The following is a 23,292-nucleotide window of genomic DNA, read 5'->3' as shown; positions in this document are numbered from 1 at the left end:
TGAATGGAAGACAACGATGTTCACCCCCCTAGGGGCTTTCGAATATCGCGTTATGCCATTCGGATTGCAATCAGGCTCCGCCTGTTTTCAATCGCTCATGAACCATGTACTGGGACCTTTGCTCTACAAGAATTGCGTGGCATTCCTCGATGACGTGCTGATATATTCGGAGAATGAGGAGCAGCATGTGAAGGATGTCAGGGAAGTGCTGAGCCAGCTGCAAGCAAACCAGTTGTGGGTGAAATTGGAGAAGTGTCAGTTCCACACCAAGGAGGTGGAATTCCTGGGGTACCGCTTATCAGACAAGGGATTAGCCATGGATCCAGGCAAGGTCCAGGCGGTGCTGGAATGGAAGACACCAAAAACCAAAAAAGATGTGCAAAGGTTCTTAGGGTTTGGGAACTTTTACCGTAAATTCATCAAGAACTTTGCCCACTTAACGGCTCCCATCACGGACGGTCTAAGCAGCAAGAAGAAATTCGTTTGGACGGCAGAGGCGGAGCACGCTTTTGAGGAATTGAAAAAGGCATTCGCTTCGGAAGAACAGCTCCTGCATGTGGATTTACAAAAACCCATGAGAGTGGAAACTGATGCCTCAGACCGGGCGGTGGGGGCAGTGCTGCTTCAGCCAGGGAGCAATAAGTCGGAATGGAGACCGTGTGCCTTCTTTTCGCGTAAGCTGAACAAATCCGAGAGGAACTACACGGTATATGACCGAGAACTACTCGCCATTCACGAAGCGTTCCGGAGATGGAGACACTTACTAATTGGCGCACAGCATAAGGTGCAAGTGTGTACGGACCACAAGAATTTGGAGTATTGGAGAACAGCACGAGTGCTCAACCAACGACAAGTGAGATGGGCCCAGGAGTTCTCCAAATTCCATTTTGAAATCTGCTACGTGCCAGGTCCAGAAAACATCAGAGCGGACGCTCTCTCTCGCAAACCTGAATATTTGGAGGGGGAGGGAGCGCCAGAAGAGAGACATATTATCCCAGAGGACCACTGGGTGTGTGGTGCGGCCTGGGTGGGGCAAAGAGAACTGGTAGAGGGGACGGTCAATGATGAGTACGCCCAGGATAAGCTCAGAGGTTTAAGGAGAGAGGGAGAAGACCCCGGAGGTTTTGAAGAAAGAAACGGGGCATTGTATTACAAAGGGGCACTATATATACCCGAAGGGGAATTGAGGGGGAGAGTACTCAAACAGTTGCACGACAATCCCACAGCGGGGCATTTTGGGCAACACAAGACCATGTGGTTGGTGACCAGGGAGTTTTGGTGGCCCAAGGTGAGGGAGGATGTACGGGAGTATGTGAGAAGGTGTGACCAATGCCAGAGAGCCAAAGGAGAAAGGCGGGCACCAGCGGGTTTATTAGAACCGTTACCCACACCAGAAAGACCGTGGGAGGCGGTGTCGATAGATTTTATGACTGATCTGCCCAAATCCCAGGGGAAAACCGCCATACTAGTCGTAGTAGACCAGTTAACTAAGATGGGTCACTTTGTAGCTTGCTCACATGCAGTCACGGCGGAAGAGACAGCGAAATTGTTTGTAGAACATATTTTTGGGCTGCATGGCGCCCCCTTGAGGCTGGTGTCCGACAGAGGGAAACAGTTCACGTCCAGATTCTGGAGGAAGCTTATGAGCTTGTTGCACGTAGAGGTCAACTTTTCGACTGCCAGGCACCCTGAGACCAATGGGCAGGCGGAGAGGGCAAACGGTATCCTTCAACAATACCTGAGGTGCTATGTCAATGACAGAGAAAACGATTGGGTCGAAAAGTTGGCACTAGCGGAATTTGCTTACAATAATGCAGAGAATGTGTCCACCGGGATGAGCCCATTTTTGGCTAATTATGGGTGCCACCCCAGGGCGTTTCCAGGGGAAGGAGGAGAGAGATGGAGTGTTCCGGCCGCTGAACTTTTTGTAGAAGAAATGGAAGCGATCCATTGTCAACTCCAACACCACTTAGAAAGGGCCAAAGAAGAATATAAGAGGCAGGCAGACAAGAGCAGAAGGGAAGGTGAAACAATTAGGGTGGGGAGTCGGGTCTGGCTATCAACCCAAGGGTTGCCGTACAAGGGGGGTTGCAAGAAATTGAGACCCAAAAGATTGGGACCATTTGAGGTCATCCAACAGATCAACCCAGTGGCTTTCAGACTCCGGTTACCGAACCACATGAAACTGCACCCAGTATTCCACAGGTCATTACTGTCACCATACCGGGGGGAAGGTGAAGGGGTATCCACACGGGGGCCAGCCATAGAAGAAAGGGAAAGCCACAACTATGTGGCGGAAATCATCGACTCCAGGTGGAAGGGGAATCAGGTGGAGTATTTGGTCGCGTGGGAAGGGGAACCGGAGTCAGAAAACACCTGGGTGAAGGCAGAGGAGGTCCATGACGAGGTCTTGATCGAAACGTTCCACCAAAGGTTCCCCAGGAAACCTCAGCCAGTAGCGAGGTTCCGAAGGGAGTACTTTGGCACCACCGACGATGAGGAGGAACTGGAGGGATTCAGGGAATCGGAGTTGGAAGGAGGTACTGACTCCGAGGAGGAGGAGTACTTGGAAACCGGGAACAGCAAAAGGTGGAGGGAAGTGTTCGAAACTTCGGAAGATGAGGGAGGTTCCTTCAGGGGTTTTGCTCCCTCGCCTCCCGCAGAGGAGGGGAGGGAAGGGGGTGAAGGGGGCCCTGGAGGGGAGGTGGATGTCAGGGAACTGTCATCTGAGACGAAGGAGGTGAAAGGGCTCATGGAGGGTGAGAGAGACCACTCAGCGGAGGAGGGGACCAGCAGGGGGAGAAGTGGAGTTCCAAGGGAAAGTGAGTCGGAGGGAGAGCTCAGAGATACTTCTAGCGAGAACAGTGGGGGGGTTTCAGGACCTCCCCTAGGAACACCCACTCCTCGGCGGAAACTGTCACGCCGAGAGTCCAGAAGACGTGTTTCCGTTAAGGAGCTTTTATGCTGGAAGAAGTTCCGTAAACGCCCACTGTCCGATTCAACGAGCGATTGATGGAGCCATGCTTAAGGAGCTCCATCACAGACAGAGGTTTGGGAACTTAGCCAAACTCTGAGGGATCAGGATTTTACGCACAAGCAGCTCATCATCCCATCACACTATGAAACTGGTATTACAGTTTTATTAGAACATAAATGAAATATCTTGCCTTTATCTGCAGTTGGCCCTGCTGAATTTCTGCCTCCAAGCTTTTCTTTTTTTCACTCTCCTCTTGCAATCTTTTCTGAAGCTGGGCTTGTTGATTTTTCATGTGACTGACATTCTGCTCCAGTTCAGTTACACGTTTCTCATTCTGGGTGGACAGCGATGCCAGTTTCTTAGTGTCCTGCTGTTTTCTTTGCAAGTCCTAATGCAACATAGCCAGTTTAGTCCATATTGCTATACTGTATTGTACTATTATTGTGTTGTTTGTAACTGTAAAGTTGACCACTTTAATATGTTTAATTATGTGGCTTTTGTTAAGCCTCCTTGCAGAGTTGTTGTTTTTTAAGTAGAGAGGCAAGCTGTACTAAATATATTTTACTTTAAAGAAAAACTGCATATTAACATATTAACACTGCATATCCCCAAAAGTAGTCCATTGCCTGGGAAATCACTTGTGACTAGTTAAATTTGCATTGCTGGTTTTATATGGCACATACACCTGGGCTATACAAGAAGAATTACTTGGCTAATAAAACAAAATGCACGACAGATGGGAATGTGCTGCAAGTCTGAAAGAGAATTGTGGGTAGTACCAACACAGGAAGTGGCAGACATAGATGCTAGATTCCAGACCAATGCCTTCCTGATCAATGGCTCTGTTTCTAAGCCACCATGCTCTACCAACCCTAAACTATTTATTTGTTTGAGAGAATACTATCATAAAATTGATACAATGGAATACATAAGATCCTACGTTATCTTGCCATGTAAGGAAATCCCAACTACACATACCTGTACTTTTAGCTTTGCTGTATCCATCTTCTTTCTGAATTCTTTTTGTAACCTGGCTTTTTCAGCAATGTCTCGTAGTTCCTTGTTCTCTAGCTCCTGCAGTTGCTTTTGTGTTTCAGCTAAATCCATTTTGGCCTGCTCTGCTTCATGCTCAAGTTGTGCTACTTTCAGTGAATACTGCTTACTTACAGATTGGGCATCATTACCTTAAACATCCACAAATTAAAAGCAAAGGCATCATTTGTAACTTTTGACAACGTAGCAGCTCACTGCTCAAAAGGAACTTCTTCCCTTTTTTAAAAAAACCCCACAAACCTATTAATCTTTATCTCTCTCTCTCTCTGTATACACATATATATCACCACCCTTTCCTCCAAGTTGTGGTTGTGTCCTCCCCACCTACCACTTTATTAGACTGAAATTGACTTACTAACCCACGGACATGGGGCGAGGAGAGGAAGTTCTGTTGCATAAGTGGAACTCCTTGTGCATATGGATGATTTCCTTGAATAGAGTGCCAAGTTATCAATTCTGTGTTTTGGGATGTTTTGGCTCCCAAACACCGAAAACTTGGAAGTAAGTGTTCTGGTTTTTGAACGTTTTTTTGGAAGCCAAACATCCGATGTGGCTTCTGCTTGAGTGCAAGAAGCTCCTGCAACCAATCAGAAGTCTTGGTTGTCAAACATTTCAAAAGCTGGACGGGCTTCCGGAACGGATTACATTCGACAACCGACGTTTGACTGTAACAGTAATTAAGGTATCATTTTTGACATGTTTCCAGTTTTATAAAATTCAACTTTCAAAATCCAGTTACCTGTTTTCACCAGCTCTTTAATAAGTTCTTCCTTCATTCTGATATTAAGGGCCAGTTCACTCATTTTTTGCTTAGCAGCAATAAGCTTTAGTTCTGAGTTCTTCAATTTCTGCCTATTCAGTATTTGACTTTTCTGAATACATTCAATATCAGCACCTCGGAAAGAAAGAATCATCTTTTAAAGAATGTACAGCTCATTTCAGAGCTTAAAGAGATTTTTAGCTATAAATCTGCTTTAGCACCCATGGAGCAAAAGTAGATTACACATTTATTAAGTAAAATTATTTTATATTTTTGAACAAGAGAGGACACTCAGATACCACCCACTTGTCAAAGTAGTCTACAGAGGGTGAACCAACTCAGAATCCAGTCCTCCAGCCACATCCACTTCCTCACACCTGGTACAGACCTTGGTTAACAATTTGTGCCACATTCGTTAATATGTTTGTGGTAGTATGTTGTGCTAGAACATGGTAAAAGGCATGTCCAATGCCACTCGCATTTGAACATGAGCAATCAATGTCGTGAAGTAGATACTGCAATCCTTAAATGAAGGGTGGTATAGAAATTTACCCGTTCATGGATCACTGCCTTGCCGTGGCAAAGGGGCTTGAATAACTCAGAGAAGCTATGAGCTGTGCCATGCAGGGCCACCCAAGACAGACAGGTCATAGCCGAGAGTTTAGACTAAATGTGATCCACCTGGAGAAGGAACTGGCAAACCACTCCAGTATTTTGCCAAGAAAACTCCATGGACATACATAAAAAAGGAACTTTGAGAAGAAAGTGAGAGTTTCCAAGGCATGCTTTGGTTCGTGGGGTCACAGAGAGTCAAACACGACTAAGACGACTAAACAACAACAGAAAGTTAATAAATAATAATATGATGGCAACTTCTATTCCTTTTTATGTATAGGTTAGCACCCTAGGGCAAATGTCAACACTCCCAAATTAATCTTACAGCTCCTGATCAATGTTTCCACACTACAAGACCAATGCTACTCGTTGGACCCTAATGTCTGTCCCTAATAATTATTAGTAGAATGCATGATACATGAAAATGTTTTTGCATCGTAGCATCTATTTCCTTTCCGTACCTGTATCAGTTTCCATCTGTAAAATGTTTTCATTTTGTGAAATCGAATTGTGCTGCATCTCTTTTGGTTCATGTGTAGAGCTGGGAGGAGCTTGTTTTCGTGTCCATGTACGATTTAAGGAGCGTCTAGAGTAAAATTAAACCACGTATTTTAATTGATTAAACCCTAAAAATACAGTTTTGAGACCACATGCATGAGGTGTTTTTCTCTGGCAATGCTTCACATGATTGCCAAATCCATAAGCAGGGAACCAGGCAGAGGGCCTTCTCGGTAGTGGCGCCCACCTTGTGGAATGTCTTCCCATCAGATATTAAGGAGATGAGTAATTATATAACTTTTAGCAAATATCTAAAGGTAGCCCTTTATAGGAAATGTTTTATGGTTTAATGTTTTACTATATTTTTTAATATATGCTGGAAGCTGCCCAGAGTGGCTGGGGCAACCCAGTCAGATGGGTTGGGTACTACTAAAAATAATTACACTGAACGCTCTGACGTCCCTTTGTAGCTAAGTTTTCTTCTGGTTTGTTCTACTGGTGCAGAGCTAGAATTCCACTGTTCCTGCCTTATACCCACCTCAACTTAATGCCCTGTGCTAAAAGACACATATTTAACAGGCCAGCCCTATTTATTCAAGTACATCTCTGTTACAACCTGGAGCTACTCCAATGCTAATCACCTGTACATTCAACTTCGTATGAATGCCTAGCATAACGATGATATGCATTTACATTTTGACTCAGGTCTGTAGTAGGCCAGTATTTCCTCCTAAATACACAGGCATAAAACAGGACAAAATATGTACCTAAATAGGGTTCTCTTTCTGTTCTTGGCATTTCTTTCATCTTCATCACTGTGATCAGAAAAGCAGCAATGAAGAACTTCATCTTGTTCTTCTACATGATCCAACACTATTTGGCTACGGGTTCGAAATCCAGCCATTACTCTGTTGAGCGAATATGTTGGCGGGCTTGTGTGTACCTTTAGACATGTAAAAAAATGGTTGCCAAAGAACTCAAAGTGGGGTACAGAATGAATGAATGAATGAAACTTCATTCACTCAGCCATCGGCCATAGCAACAAAAGAACATTGTGATATACACAGAACAAAATAAAAAGTGGGGTATAGAGTTCTCTTCACTTGCCCATCTTACTCTCAACAAACCTGTGAGATAGGCTTGCCTAAGTGGATGTGACTGGCGCACGTACCCTGTCAGCTTCATGGTTGAATGGGGACCTGAGCCTAGGTCTCCAGTCCTAATCATACATACTAACCAGATACTGGCTTGAGCAGTGGTGGCGATGGTATTAGCAGAGCCTCCAGAGCAGTGCAGGATGGGGAAGTCGGGCGTCGTTCCATCTGGCAAGCTGTAATGCTTGCGCTGTCACTATGTTCACCATACACAATACAGTGGTACCTCGGGTTACATACGCTTCAGGATACATATGCTTCAGGTTACATACGCTTCAGGTTACAGACTCCGCTAACCCAGAAATAGCGCTTCAGGTTAAGAACTTTGCTTCAGGGTGAGAACAGAAATTGTGCTCCGGCGGTGCGGCAGCAGCAGGAGGCCCCATTAGCTAAAGTGGTGCTTCAGGTTAAGAACAGTTTCAGGTTAAGAACAGACCTCCAGAACAAATTAAGTACTTAACCCGAGGTACCACTGTACTGAATTCCACCCTGTATTTGTTTGTTACTCTTTATGAGCCATCTTGGAGGCCTTTTTTGGCCAAAAGGCAGCATGTAAATAGTAACACAATGTAACATAAAACATAACATAGTGATGGCCACCAACTTGGACTGCTTTAAAAGAGGACCGGATATCCATGGAGAATAAGGCTATAGATAGCTTCTAGCCACGATGGCTTTGTTCAGCCTCTACTGAATACTCTGAATTCTGTTGGGAATTGCAAGTGGGGAGAGCGGTATGGCACTCGGGTCCTGCTGGAAGGCTTCCTATAGGCATCTGGCTGGCTGCTTCAAGAACATTATTGTGGACTAGATGGGCTCTTCTAATGTTCTTAAAAACCTTCCAGGTGAATCAGGAGATCTCCCGTCTTTGCCCTGCCTCTTGAATCCAGTGGGAGGAATTCTGTTCTAAGATGGTTTTCTTCAACTAAAGATGAAGCTGCAAACCTGCAAGCTACCAGAAACTTTCTCAATATGGTTGGAGAAGTGGCATTCAAAAAGTCAGATATACCATTTACTGTGGTGGAGAATGGTCACTTTTGTACCATACTTATATATCAGAAAAAAGACTGTAATTTTCATACCTACATTTCAAATCATCTTTTGAATGTTTTTAATACCTGTTTTTAACAGTCTATTTGGCAATTTAATGTTGTATTTTATATTTTTCTAAACTGCTTAGAGGCTTTCTTACAATCAAGCACTATATAAAACTTGTTAAATAAAAAATACCTTTCGAGAATCCAGCCCCACGGTAGCATTAAAGGATTGCACCAAACGTTTAGTTAGAGGAACACTGTATGGTCTTTTTGAAGATATCACACCAGCTGGTCCATCTCCACAACCACCACTGGAGGCAGAGGCTTTTGTAATTTTCTCTAACTTGTCATTTAGCCGGTCAATTATAAGCTGCTGCTCCACCATTTTATCATTCTTTAAACAAAACAAAATATGTATTTATCAAACATCTGACAAAATTGCAAAACTAAGTAATTTCTGCCCTCGCTGACCAATACTTGAGCCTGAACAGTTCTTGCTACTGAATTTTTTCTTCCTTCCTTCCTTCCTTCCTTGCAACAACACTGTGAGGTAGATTAGGCTGAGATACTGAATTTCTCTCTTATTCCTTTCTAGTGAATTGATACATCTTGGGAGTTAGTATAATAAATAGAAGTTCTGATTGCTCTAATTGGTAATTAAATGTTGTGATGTGTGGTCAGTTTTAGCACTAGAGTTGTTTGCCTGTAAGTAAACAGAACTGTGAGCTTAACAGCATTAAGAATTGCCATATAACTTAACAAAACTCAGGCTAAGAATTAAATAGTTGGGATACTGCAATGCTGAGATTCATTCAAGTCGAGTCCACCAAAGCGTTAACAGTATGATGACTGGGAATGTAATATTTAAACTTTTATTATAAATGTAGTTCAGAAACCAAAATACATTATACACACACCCTTAAAAAGATCATCTAGAATGATACTGTGCAATTCTGACACAGCATAACCCAAACTTTGGTTGCAATCCTACACATACTTACATTTTAAAATGAACATGAATATCACTATTAAGACTTTCAGATAATGTCCGTTGCAGATTACTTCCCTTGGGTTAAGATTATTTCCACTATGTTGGTTTAATCATTTATATAAGACTGACAGCTTTAATATTACTTCATACAGCCTTCACCAATAACCAGCACAATGGAAAGTTACCTGTAGCCTATTTGTCTCTTGGGCCTCCTTCAGCAATTCCATATATTCTTGATTCTCCTTTATCAGCTTCTGTATTTGATCTTGCAATACTTTTATCTCAAGCTCTCTCTCACTAAACACTTCTGCATCGGTAGCAAGAGCCTGCTAGGTAATAAGGGGTTAAAAAGAATACCAAATATATGAAATGGAGGGTCTTGCACAAAGTGCACATTGGAACTTGAATGTATTTACTCCTCCATTAGTTAGATATGTTTTATTCTACCACCTGAACAGCAACTGTTAGAAAGCAAAGCTACTATATATATAATTTAAATACAGCCCTTAGTATTTGTTACAATCTAGGACAACAGCAAGTTAAAAGAGGGATGTTATAGGTTATTAATGCTTTGCCTTTGATTACAGTATATGACTTTAAGTCACAGGAAGCAAAAACAAGGGATTTTTTTTCTATGAAGTAATCAAACTGGCTCAAACAACAACTATATATATCTGTGTTTCATGTGGGATTATTTTATTTTATTTTTTTGGCTGTAGGGACTAGAATAAGAACAGTAAACCTTGGCTGAAATGGGAAAATGAGTTTCTCTTTACAGGTTTTGTGTCTAGCACTATTATGAAGTGTAGACCAACAAGGTATGTGTGACCTAGCAGAAACAGCTGTTCAAAATTACCAGCATGGGAGTTGCACTTTCACCTTCCCTTGTATAACACCCCTGCTGAGAATTTTTAGTTTTTCACTCAGCGGCAGAATGCAGAGAGATATACAATAGTCTGATTCCTTCTGTCACCACAATACATAACAAGGAATCATGCACTAGCCAAGCAGCGATAAGACTGTAAATATAAGGGAAATTGGCAACACACAAACAAAGATGCCCCACAGAACTAAACAACTATTAATATTTTAGTTATTTTCAATGAGATTCTGTCAATGAATTAGGAGCCAATTCGTTATTATTAAGAAAAGAAGAAAATAAATGTAGCACATCGTGTTTTATCAGTGTTCTAAAGCAAATTCTGAATAAGGTAAAGGCAAATTTCCTCCCTTACAAACAGGTATCACCACACCAATCCATATATAAGACATCATTTTGTATGAGATAAATATTTCACTCTTATGTCAGACTCTCCCAATACTTCAGTTTTGCTGTGGTATAGTATTGTCTGTATTCAAGCTGCAGAAGAATATAAAAAATAAGGAACTAATATGTAATTCAGCCATGTAAAGCTGATGCAGATTTTTATTCCTCCAAACTTTACAATTCTGCTTAAAATATTATCCCAATGAATAAAATCTATTTTTTGGACATCTAGCAAATTTGATTTGCCCTCCAGACGAGCAAACAATGTATGTGCAATTTACAAAGAATCTTGATTAAGAATGGATAAACTTTCCAGTTACAGCGTAGATTTCCTTTTTATGTACTCACCACTTGCATTAAATTTACAGTAAAATACCTGATACTTCTTCAGCTCTCTCTTCAGCTGAAGAATTGTGATGTGATGTGGTCCTTCTTGGTTACCTCCACTTCCACAGTTTACCTGGGGAATGACTGAAGAAGCCTCTCTCCTGAGTTCCTGAGCCACACATATCCAATCTTGCAATCTTTCCTGTTGACTTTTTGATAGGCCGGCAATATTTTTTAATTCGGCAAGGAATACATAGGCTTCTTCCATGCAATTTCGGTAGTTAAAACTTTCTACCTGAAGCTGGGCAAGCTGCTCTTCAAGAGAGCGGATTTTGTTTCTGTCCCGAAATGAATCCTGTGACCCTTGACTGCCAGGGATCTGCTGGTTTTGCACAGTTTCACGGAGTATCTTGATGGCAAACTCCATTTCATCAATAAGGTCCCAGTCTGGGTTGTAGTTGACAATAGGTTTGTTTCTAATATTTTTGGCTCGGTTGGCATATTTGATGGAATTTAGTGATTCATCAAAATCCGAAGATGATGGGCTAATACAAGTTATCATGACAGTCTTGGCATTGCCTCCTAAGGAGTCCTTAAGAATACGTGTAATTTTTGCATCCCTGTATGGAATATGTGCACTTTTTCTCTTTGGGTCCCCAAGCGCACTTATCACATTTCCCAGAGCCAATAAGCCACTGTTGATCTGAATTGATTCTTTGAACCTTTCACCAGTGTTCCCAGTTTTTGTTACTCTTTCAGAGCCGGCGAGATCAACAAAGTGGAACTTGGAAGCAATCAGCTGGCTTGAACTTTGAGGTGACTCTTGCGCAGAATCTGTGTCCTTCTGAGTCTGACCCGGTTGTTGTTGTTGACAAATACTGATTGTAAAAACCGCATGAGATCGGCTAGAATGCTCATTCATTTGGGTTGTGCCTGTATGTCGAGCGGCATTTCCGGTTTCTAACAAGCTCATTACTTCATCCACATTTTCAACCTGGCAGTCTTTGGCACCAACAATTACTTTAAAAATAAATTTAAAAACACATTTTTAAAGAGCAAACCATAAAGAATAGTAAATAAAGCTAACCGCAAAATACAGACTATTAAAAATCAAATGCCTCATTCAAGAAGACATTTGACAAATTAATTATGGCATTAGAAAGTATGCAGCTGTTAATTATAAACAACTGCAAGTGTTAGAAGAGGGGATATTTGAATGGGGTGTGTTCTGTGTGTGTTTCCATGTTAGGTATATAAAGTGAATTGCCCCACTTTGTTCATTTACTTTTTATGGGGCCCTCACACAACACCATCATCCAGTCACTGTCATACTGTATTTTCCCTATTATCTAACCTCAGAAAGTCCACCTCTTTTCAGAAGCACAATCTTCACATTCAGTCACTTTTTATACTACTCTTCCAGGTATTTAAAAAGGACAAAGTTTTGACAGTGGCAGTGATGTACTGGGAAAGGGAACCTATCACCACACATTGCAACATTTGTCGTGGGCAGCATTTTATGACCCTGATTTGTTTGTTTACTCTACCTATTGCCAATGCTTCTCTGCCTACATTTTAAAATGTAGTATAATGTTATAGCACTACAGCAGTATTCTTATAGCGCTATACCTATTTAATTTTTTAAAAATAACAATGTGGTTATTAAATGACACTCTCCACAAGGGAATGTGTGCTGAGCTGTAATTGATCCTATTTACAGCAACTCTGTCACACTCACTGGTGTAGACAGAAAGCACAATGCTCTCAACAGCAGGGAAAATCAACTGCAATTCCACTTGTAGCTTACAATGGAAAAGCAATAATTCGGAATCACTAGGAGCATCTGGAAGAGTGTTGTGAGTGTTATGTACTGAAGTTCTCACCCTGGGCCAGCAGGGGGATACTGTAGATAGTTCAGGTCCACATATGCAAATAAGGGATTGGAAGTGACGTTCAGTGATTGGATAGTTACAGAAAGTTGTTACAGTTACATTGTAGTGGAGCTCCATATAAGCAGGCTGGCTGAACTCTTCAGTTCAGTTCTGTTCTGGCCTCTGAATAAACAAGAGCTGTTTGAAGAATCGCTGTGTTGTCTGATATGTTCACCCACAACTTAACAGTGAGTGCACACACACACACACACACACACACACACACACACCATAGCTGATCACACAAAGTGTATTTAATCTCCGGCATCTCAGGGACAGCTGGGAACAAATCTTGTCTAAAAACTGGTGAGCTGCTGACAGCCAGTGTTGACAATACTGAGATAGATGGAGCAAGAGTCAGACTTGGTAAAAACACACTAAGTTTCATACTATATCTTTTTTCTTCTGTATATGGTGACTGATCAATGTAATAAAAATAACATTAAAAAATAAAATGGCATAAAAATTGGGATTGGAATTAATGGGGGACAAAAGGCTGACAATGCTGCTCTATAGTTATATTTTATTTATTTATTTACAGCATTTATACCCTGTCCTTTAGCCAATAAAAAGGGCTCTCAGAGCAGCTCACAAAAATCAGTACTAAGACTGGTCCTGAACTCAGGCTCACAGTCTAAAAAGGCACAATGCACAAGAAAAAAAGAACAGGAGGGAGAAAGGAAAAGCAAGCTCAAGCACAGGTAATTTGCTTCCGAAGTTCATAGCTGTATGTTCTTGTGACTTTTAAAAAACTCTGTCACTCTCTCATCCCTGTTCATTTTGGAACAAGCATCAGCATCTGTAAAACCAGAACACCAGGGGTGTGGGGATAGAGGGGCCTGGAGGGCCAAATGTGTTCTATGAAAATTTCATGAAATATTACAACTGGAAGACAGTTTAGGTGGAGAAAAATTACTCTAACTAAAAATATAGGGCAACAGTGGACATGTTTAAGCTATAAACAGAATGTTATTAGGTATTAAAACAGCAAGTTATCACATCCGTTTTAAAGACTTGCCTAATTTCAAGCATCTACTTAAACCACAAGTGACATTATCATCAACAACCAAAAAGGGCTATGACAAAGTTTTAATGATGCACAGCATAAAGAAGTTGCTTCTCAGGACCAGCTTTACAGGGGACACGTTGGGTTGCAGGAGAAGAGGGAAATCAGAGTATATTGCCTTCCTCACTTCCTCCAGCAGGAGAATTCTCGTAGCAGAGTTCTACCCATGGGCAGTCTTGCTCCAACCCAATATATATTTTCATCTCTGTAAAGACTTTAAATTACATTCATACCAAAGCAGAGGCAACTGTTTTCATGTAATATTTTGGATGTAACGATATACTATTAGAATTGTCTTGTTAGCAGTAGATTTTTGACATCAATACTTGTATGTTTTAAAAATTCATTTATAACATTACTTACTGCCAAGAAGCAAGAAGAGAAAACAGACAAATTAAGTTTAAATAATTACCTGTATTGCCCTTTTCGTCTTCTCTAATTTGTAGATATTTCATAGAGGTTTCTAGTTCCAAAAGATCTCTGAGTTCCTCTTTGTAGACCTCAATGTAAGAAACTTTCACAGTGAAATCAATATTATGGTTTTCTGAAATAATCTGAAATATTTCCTCAATTGCACGTGGAATGATACCTCTCTCTTCTTCTGCAACTGATGCTAAAATGAAACAAGAAAACAGCCTAAGCACCCAGCTAAAATTTGTACATTCAAATGCTAAAGATGTACATTTGGAAATCGCAGAAAGATTCTGAAGGCTTCTTAGCTTTATGAATATGAGTCATTTAATCCTGTCAAGGTCACACAAATAAATCTTTCCTCTCAGAGATAACAAATAGTTGGTTACAAATTAAAAAAAAGTATTTGCCAAATATACTCATCCAAGAGGGGAAAGAACTGGTCAAAGCCTACAGAGCACATTGTGCACATCCTCATGCCCCCCCCAAACTGAAAATATCCAACAATGTATAAGACCAAAAAGAGCCCTCAACACCCTCAGAGAATGGCCTGAACCAAATATGAAGTCCAGTACTGATGGCTCCCTAAAGCCAGTAAACATGATTCAAGAGAGTAAACGCTGTCTTCAATTATTTCATTATAATACTTAGTTTTGATATTATAATCAACCTAAGCCCATGTCACTGGAAACATAAAATAGCTCCTTTCCTATACAATGGAACAGCCTATCTATTGACATCATCAATATTTGAACAGCAGGAGTCTGATTTCAGAATTCTGCAAACATATTGAAAGCGATACAGTCTCCTGCTATTATAATTGTGGAGTCAAGCCACGCTCTGAACTTTAGCAGGAAGTAAAGAAGAAAGAAGAGAAAAAACACGATGTTTTGTTTTTTAAAAGGCCAGCATTTCTGACTTTGAGTCATGATACAAAAACAACCAAGACCCTTAGCTCAGAGCAATGGTAGAACACCCTGTATAAGGCAGCTTTCTATATTCCTAAGTCTGCATTCAAGATCAAATTGGTACTATCCAAATCGCCTGCAGATGTGTAGTTAAAAAGTGAGTGCAAAATTTATGGCTTAGTTTAACAGAATTTAATCTGACACACTATGATTTTTCCCAGTTTCTTCAGCAAATGAATAAATTGCTGAAATGTACAAAGTAGGTAGCATTCATTGTTATATCCTCTGGGAGGAAGGGAGATATATAAATTTAATAGATAAATAAATTGTGGTACTGCCAATGCATTTTTAAAAATGTCACGTGACACCATAGCACAGAATGACCTGACAACGACACTTCCTTCTGCATCCTTATGGACAATGACTGGCACAAGCGCCATATTACTTTGTGGTCGTTACCTATGGCACAGCTTCACATCAGTACAACTTGAAATCTTAATATGGAAAACCAGGAGGTAGACCACCTATCACAAACACATTATGTTCCCTAAAATCTAACTGATAATGAGTGGCTAATAGATTTTTTTATTTTATTGGGGAGTACTGTACCAAAGTGAATCCCTTACTAAGAAAGCAGTGTTTCATAAATTCTATTTTTAGCTACTTTGAGAGTAATCTAGATTAACCCTCTGTTCTGGATAGCTTATGTATTCCATGTTTCAGCAGAAAACTAAGATTAGAATAGTTTGATACATTTTAAATACTTTGGCTAATTAAGAATATTTCAATATGGCAGCAATTAACATAAAAATTCTGTTAGGCAGACTGCTGTACTCTTTGCACTGCATAACAGAAAAAGCACATTTTAGTGAAGAGTTTTGGCTACGTCTTTTTTTCAAGAGGAAGAGAAGTAAAAAAAACCCACACACAACAGATATCAACAGATTATGCAGTTTATGCAGAAGTTTCCTAATTGTCTCTTTACCAATGGTGAGACATAAAATAACATTGCCAAGAAAACCATGATTAAATCATCATAAAATATAAGGTTTCAAACACATACCAACATGACCTCCTCCAATAGTGTAAGTCTTTCCAGAGCCTGTCTGTCCATAGGCAAAAACGGTAGCATTATACCCTTCTATCAAAGATGCCACCAATGGCTTAATACATGTTGTGTACACTTCATCTTGGGTTGAATGTTTTCCAAAAACAAAATCAAACGTGAAAACACGGTCCTTTCCGATAATAATCTGCTGAGTATTTGGGATTAACCTCACACATACTTGATGGTTGTGAAGGACTTCTTTTGAAAGTAGAGGTCTTATTCTTACTGCTACTTTAACTGGAATCTCTTCCATTGCAGCTTGTGTGTGAAACAATTCCCGCTTACTTTGCAAACTTCACTTTGAGAGAGTTTCTCTTTATTTCTGTCTTCATTATATTCTCAGTCTTCAGCACTTAACGGAGAACAAAGAGCAACATATTAGAGATTACTTTTCTCTTACCTAGAAAAGAACTACTCTTACCTATAATGAAGAACTGCTCTGAAAAGTTATGCAGAAGTAGCATCTTCTCTCATTTTATAACCCAGAACTGCTTGAGGCTCTTCAAGATCAATAAAACCAACAAACAGAACTTTGACAGGGGAACATTTTTCTAAATGCTGTCAAGAGCCACAACCTGTTGAACTCCCACATGTTATGCATATACAGTGGATGCTCGGGCTGTGAACGTGATCCGTGCGGGATGCACGTTCACAGCCTGCAGTGTTCGCAACCCGCTGCTGCGCATCTGTGCATGTGCGGGTTGCGAATCGGCGATTCTGCGCATGTGCAAAGCGCGATTTTGCACTTCTGTGCATGCGCGACCGCCAAAACCCGTAAGTAACCCATTCCGTTACTTCCGCGGTTTGGCGGTCTGTAACCCGAAAAAACACAACCTGAAGCGTCTGTAACCCGAGGTAGGACTGTATAATAGCCACAGGAATCAAAGGTGTGTGTGTGTGACCATGCTAGATTGGATTCCATACAAACAGGACTGGGGAAACCCAGAATCACACAAGGTCACCATCTCTCCCCTAACCTACCTCTTTTGTGGGGTGGTGGGGGCGGAGTTGGGAGCATGTGGGGGCCCCCCAAGTTTGTGTAAGAAACATTGTCTGGAACCAATAAACAGCATAATATTACAGTGGTACCTCGGGTTACATACGCTTCAGGTTACACACTCCGCTAACCCAGAAATAGTGCTTCAGGTTAAGAACTTTCCTTCAGGATGAGAACAGAAATCGTGCAGCGGCAGTGCAGCAGCAGGGCAGCGGGAGGCCCCTTTAGTTAAAGTGGTGCTTCAGGTTAAGAACAGTTTCAGGTTAAGAACGGACCTCCGGAACAAGTTAAGTACGTAACCAGAGATACCACTGTATATGCTTTATATCTGCAGAAACGTGCATCTCTGTGTGGTCTATAAACTGTTTCAAAATCCTGCAGCGGCAGCGCAGCAGCGGGGCAGCGGGAGGCCCCATTAGCTAAAGTGGTGCTTCAGGTTAAGAACAGTTTCAGGTTAAGAACGGACCTCCGGAACGAATTAAGTACTTAACCCGAGGTACCACTGTAATGGGGAAAGGGATGCCACAGAACCACGCAAAGAATAAAACACAGTTTGTACAATACTTCCTTCCACAAGTCACAAGAGTCTTCCACAGCCTAGGCCTGTTTACTCAGAAGTAAGACCCCCCCCCACCTCCCCAAAGCGGCCAAGCGGGCTCCCTTCCAAGCAAGCGCCGAAGATGTTGCTAAATGACCCAAAACAAAAGTTGGGATAGTTGCCTCTGGCCGTCGGGCTGCGATCCCCGCGCCGCCCGTCAGAGAAAAGCAGCAGCTGGGCTTTGCGCGCAGGGAAGGATGAACTCGGAAACTCTCCTTCTCCTCGCCCGCCCCGGGAGCCACCCCTCCGGCCGCCGCCGCCGCGGAGCCTGCGCTGCTCGCGGGACGAGGAGGAGGAGGAGCGGGGCGCCGCGTCCCGCCGCACCCGAGGCGAAACCGCCCTCCTTCCCTCCCGCCGCAAAGATCCGCGGCTTCCTCGCGCCCGCCCCGCGCCCACGTTTGTTTACTCCCGTCGCTAGGCAACCGAGCGGGCCTCTCGCGCTGGCGACGGGCAGCCGGCGGCTCCCTCAAGAGCGGCGCCGCCTCCGCGTTCTCGCCGCGGCCCTGCGGGGCGCAGCGCCCCCTGCAGGCGCAAGCCGCGCTTCCCGCCGAGGCCGCGCGGTTTGCATTGACCACGGGTAGGCAAACTAAGGGCCGGATGCGGCCCAGTCGCCTTCTCAGTCCGGCCTGCGGGCGGTCCAGGGATCAACGTGTTTTTATTTTTTATATTCTTTCAAAAAAATTATTGCTTTTCACAAAATTATAAACAAACAAACACATAAAACAAACAAACATAAATCATAGCCTTATTAAAAATTACAGTTATTAACATTGTTAAGTGACTTCCTCGCTTCCTCTTGGTTGAATTTCATTGCATGTCCTTTTAACGGTTTTCCAAATCACAGTTCTTAAAAAAAATTAACTTAAACATTAACATCCTTAGATCTTCACATTATGAAATTGAACATATTAATTCATCACTTAAATAAAACCCTAAGCCAATTAAGTACATGCAAGCTGTTTTCAGTTAATTTTACTTAACATATTTAACTAAGTAATCATTAAATTTGATCCAGTCTTCCTGATACTCCTCCTCCTTCTGGCCGCGGACTCTTCCGGTTAGGTCTGCTAGCTCCGAAAAATCCATCATCTTCATCTGCCATTCTTCTATCGTTGGAAATTCTTGGGTTTTCCACTTTTTAGCTAACAAAAAACAAAATTTTGTGGCATACAAAAATAATTTAACATCTTTCTTGGGCAATTCCAAACCTGTTATTCCAAGAAGAAAGGCCTCTGGTTTCTTTATAAATGTATATTTCAACATTTTTTTCAATTCGTTATATATCTTTTCCCAGAAGTCTTTCACCCTCAGCGTGTTTTTAAATGAGTAGACTGTGTACATTTATTTAAAATGCATCTCTGGGTTATTTCCCCAGAGTGGCTGGTTAAACTCAGCCAGATGGGCGGAGTATAAATGATAAATAATAAATAATTATTATTATTATTATCATCAGTGGGGCATAGGAATTCGTTCACTCCCCCAATATAGTCCGGCCCCCCACAAGGTCTGAGGGACAGTGGACTGCCCCCTGCTGAAAAAGTTTGCTGACCCCTGCCCTTACCGCTCAGATTCTCCTTTCATCATCATCATCATCATCATTTTATTTGTATTTTTTTTATAACATATTTATTAAGGTTTAAGAATTTATATAAAACAGAAAAAACAGAACAATAAAAAACAAAAACAATAAAAATACATACAATCCAAACAGAACACATACAAAACAAGTATAATTTCCGTCCATTATATTCATAAAACTTACTTTCCCGACCTCCTCATACCTCCCCTTTCTGTATTCCATTCTCTAATTAAGTCAATTCAGCAAATCCTTTCCCTAATTTCTATATAATTTTTAGCCTTTCTTTTCTTAATCACATAATCATTACAGCTTTTAACCCCTTTATTTCTGAATCAACATCGTTCTAGCCTTCAATAATTTTGCAATGTTTCTTAAAATAGTCCTTAAATTTCTTCCAATCTTCTTCCGCCGACTCTTTTCCCTGGTCTCGAATTCTGCCGGTCATTTCTGCCAGTCCCATATAGTCTATCACTTTCATCTGCCATTCTTCCACGGTGGGTAGATCTTGTGTCTTCCAATACTTTGCGATGAGTATTCTTGCTGCTGTTGTAGCATACATAAAAAATGTTCTGTCCTTCTTTGGCACCAATTGGCCGACCATACCCAGGAGAAAGGCCTCTGGTTTCTTCAGGAAGGTGTATTTAAATACCTTTTTCATTTCATTATAAATCATTTCCCAGAAAGCCTTAATCCTTGGGCATGTCCACCAAAGGTGAAAGAATGTACCTTCAGTCTCTTTACATTTCCAACACTTATTATCAGGCAAGTGGTAAATTTTTGCGAGCTTGACTGGAGTCATGTACCACCTATAAATCATTTTCATAATATTTTCTTTCAAGGCATTACATGCCGTAAATTTCATGCCGGTGGTCCACAACCGTTCCCAGTCCTCAAACATAATGTTATGACCAATATCTTGTGCCCACTTGATCATAGCTGATTTAACTATTTCATCCTGTGTATTCCATTCCAACAGCAAGTTATACATTTTTGACAAGTTCTTAGTTTTGGATTCTAGTAATTCTGTCTCCAGTTTTGATTATCATCATTTTATTTGTATGCCGCTGTAGCACCCTGCTTGTGGTTAACGCTTAGCTGGAATGAAATATTCAACGCAGCAATAGAGAAATTAAAATAATAATTTATTTGTCAGACAAATAAATGAGAGACACAGTGGTATATGGTTACCAAAGCTCTGCCCCCTCCAGCCCTGATGGCCAGCACTTATATTTCCTCAGCCCAGCCCCCTTGCTCCTCCTTTGGCTGCCTCTGTCCAATCAGCCTGGTTGAAATTCCTATTGGCTGTTCGCTAGAACCAATCATAAAAGATACACCCATTTCCTATTACCTTTTATGGGAGACAAAGAGCTATATTTCCTTCTATTCATAAATGGCAGACAAGTAGCCATATATCTTACATTTGCCTCGACAAGGCCCCTTAATTATCAGATCATCTTTGCCCTATTGCCCTATTCACTCCAAAACAGATGGCTAATGGTTTTAATTTTTTATCTTAAACAGAGATCTTGGGTTCACCTTCTCACACACCATCAATGAAATAAGAATCTAACATAAGAATCTAACATTTCTTACTTTCTAAATCCTTTGCATAATTACATTTAAGCCAATATATTTCATATATAACATATATAGATTTTTAGAAGCAAAGGCCTTTTCAAAGTAAAAAGGAACTTAGTAAGAACACTTTCCAAAAGCAACCCCTTAAATTTACACCCCCTTTCAAGCCAGCTGCTGTTTCTATTAGCTCTTGCCCTTTAACCTTATGAAAATATGGCTCAAGTCTAATGGGAGGCACCTAGTATTATTTTCTGTTAACCAATAAATCTCACTATTTACCAACTCTTAATTGTGTTTTTGCAGTTTGATTGTATTCTGTTAATATGTAGGGTCAATAACCTTTTTGCTCCCAGCCTATAATTCCCTTTTACAACTTTGAGAATTTTGGCTCCTGCTATAAATCAGGGGGGCCTTTGTCCAGGAGGATAAACATCTGCCAAAGTCCTTAGCCAGTTGGTCTTCTGCCTGGCATAAAAACATTTGCAAATATATCTTTAAGCTCATTTTAAAATACAAGTCTTGATCAGATGCCTCACCGCCTTTCCATAGTTAAAACAATGCTCAAGGCGGCAGCCATCAAAAAGTATCAAAAAGCATGAAAAATGCTTCATTAACTGAGGTTCTCTGCCCCCCCCAGCAGAGGCCTGCCCCCCAATCTCCGCCAAAAAAGCTCAACAATTTTTGCCGCTCCCCAATAAAAACACTGGATTCACCCATGGAACTGGCCCAAGCACTTGATCCTGGCCGTCTCTGAGGCAACAGGAACGTTTTGTGGTGTCCACGGATGGCCATTCACACGTGAAGAGCTCAAGTCCGGGCTAAGAGGCTTTGGCACCCAAGGCAGACCCCAAAGTGGGTTGCCCAGCAGGGGAGAAGGCGTGAGGGACAACCCACATATCGGGAACAAGGGCAGAAGATTGACAGTGGGATCTGCTGCTGCTGCTGCCCCTGTGGATCTTGCCACCTGAGTCCTGACCTCCTTACCTCAGGGGTGGGCCGGCCCTGGCAGGACTTAACTGGAGCCATTGCTGGATGTTTATGGACTACTAGGCCTCAATCGCCCCCATTCCAGCTTTGGCAGGCTGCCTTCCTCACCCACCAAAAGAGGAAACAGTGTTGTGTGAAGCTGCCATGACTTTCACAACTCTGCCAGCGGCGTGTTTAGCCAGTGTGTGAAGTGGCCGCACTCCTGTACAACCAGACTATGGGTTTACTGGTTCCAGGGGTGGGGGGCTTGCCCAGGGTCCCCCCACTTTATGTGGAGATGCTCCAGGTAAAGGTAAAGGACCCCTGGACGGTTAAGTCCAGTCAAAGGCAACTATGGGGTTGCAGCGTTCATCTCGCTTTCAGGCCAAGGGAGCCGGCGTTTGTCCGCAGACAGCTTTCCGGGTCATGGGGCCAGCAGGACTAAACCGCTTTGGGTGTAACGAGACACCGTGATGGAAACAAGAGCACACGGAAATGCCGTTTACCTTCCCGCTGCAGCAGTACCTATTTATCTACTTGCACTGGCATGCTTTCAAACTGCTAGGTTGGCAGGAGCTGGGACAGAACAATGGGAGCTCACTCCGTTGCGGGGATTCAAACCGCCAACCTTCTGATCGGCAAGTCCTAGGCTCTGTGGTTTAGACCACAGATGCTCCACGTAGGCATATGGCTGCTCTGACTCACATGTGCCACGGCAGCAGGTTTTAGAATTCCTGCTCCATGATTGCAGTCATGGGATTTTTGTCTATCAGATGACGGTGTATGTTTTGACTCCACAAAGTGGGAAGTAACGGAGACAGGATGTTTGTGTCACTGTGTTCCCTGAAGTGGGACTATTGTCCTTTGCTTTCTGTCTTTGCTGTCTGATGCTAGAGAGAGAGGGAGCCATGTTGCAGTGCTCCGTGTGTGTTTATATGTAAATAAAGTAGATTAGCCAAAAGGCTGAGTTGCTGAGGTCTGTTACACAAGCTGCAAAGACTCTGCGGATCGCTAAGTGTTCCGGTGTCTGTTGGCATCAGTTGCTGACGTTTGGGCTGAAGAACGCTTTTGAAGCTCCTGAACAATCGACCAGGAGGGAGAGAACATGCCAGTCGGGCATGTGTCTCTATCAGGGTCCTACTCGAGTGTAGGACAAGCTCCTGACAGCAGGGACTTCTTCAGGTCTCAGAAGGTATCCATCCGAAGCCCCTTACATACAGCAACGTACAATTGTCTTCATTTTGTGTGCCTAGATTTGCATCCTTTTAAGGGTGAGTCGAGAGGCTGTAAATCAGAGGGTAGAACACATGCTTTGCATGCAGAAGGTATCAAGTCCTATATCTTTAGGTATCATGCCAAAACCTATTCCTTAGCTTTGTCTTTAAAAAAGTCAAAAGTGCTGTTGACTGCTCCTTTTGGTTGTTGGTCTCATCCTTTATGTAGTTTTATTATGTATATTTGTATTTCTTAA

General features: G+C 42.0%; 1 protein-coding gene across 4 annotated transcripts in view; it reads right to left on the bottom strand.

Annotated features, from left to right (window-relative positions):
• KIF27 (kinesin family member 27) overlaps positions 1-18,137 on the bottom strand; it is a 40,376-nt gene extending 22,239 nt beyond the window's left edge. For 2 of the 4 annotated variants that reach the window (XM_083576503.1, XM_083576505.1), the window contains exons 1-11: positions 17,821-18,137; positions 16,059-16,455; positions 14,089-14,289; positions 10,729-11,699; positions 9,271-9,414; positions 8,288-8,488; positions 6,671-6,846; positions 5,867-5,991; positions 4,770-4,925; positions 3,956-4,161; positions 3,168-3,365 (exon numbers count right to left, since the gene is read on the bottom strand). In XM_083576503.1, the coding sequence (XP_083432629.1) occupies positions 3,168-3,365; positions 3,956-4,161; positions 4,770-4,925; positions 5,867-5,991; positions 6,671-6,846; positions 8,288-8,488; positions 9,271-9,414; positions 10,729-11,699; positions 14,089-14,289; positions 16,059-16,356 (2,676 nt within the window). In that variant the 5' untranslated portion in view covers positions 16,357-16,455; positions 17,821-18,137. The remainder of the gene's footprint in view (positions 1-3,167; positions 3,366-3,955; positions 4,162-4,769; positions 4,926-5,866; positions 5,992-6,670; positions 6,847-8,287; positions 8,489-9,270; positions 9,415-10,728; positions 11,700-14,088; positions 14,290-16,058; positions 16,456-17,820) is intronic. The other 2 variants (XM_083576504.1, XM_083576506.1) reach the window with 2 other exon arrangements.
• Between the last annotated feature and the right edge of the window lie 5,155 nt (positions 18,138-23,292).

The sequence above is a fragment of the Podarcis filfolensis genome (genome assembly GCF_964270895.1).
Source record: "Podarcis filfolensis genome assembly, chromosome: 11".
Taxonomy (NCBI): domain Eukaryota; kingdom Metazoa; phylum Chordata; class Lepidosauria; order Squamata; family Lacertidae; genus Podarcis; species Podarcis filfolensis.
The sequence above is the reverse complement of the archived record's forward strand: the minus strand, read 5'-3'. Positions and strand labels throughout refer to the sequence as shown.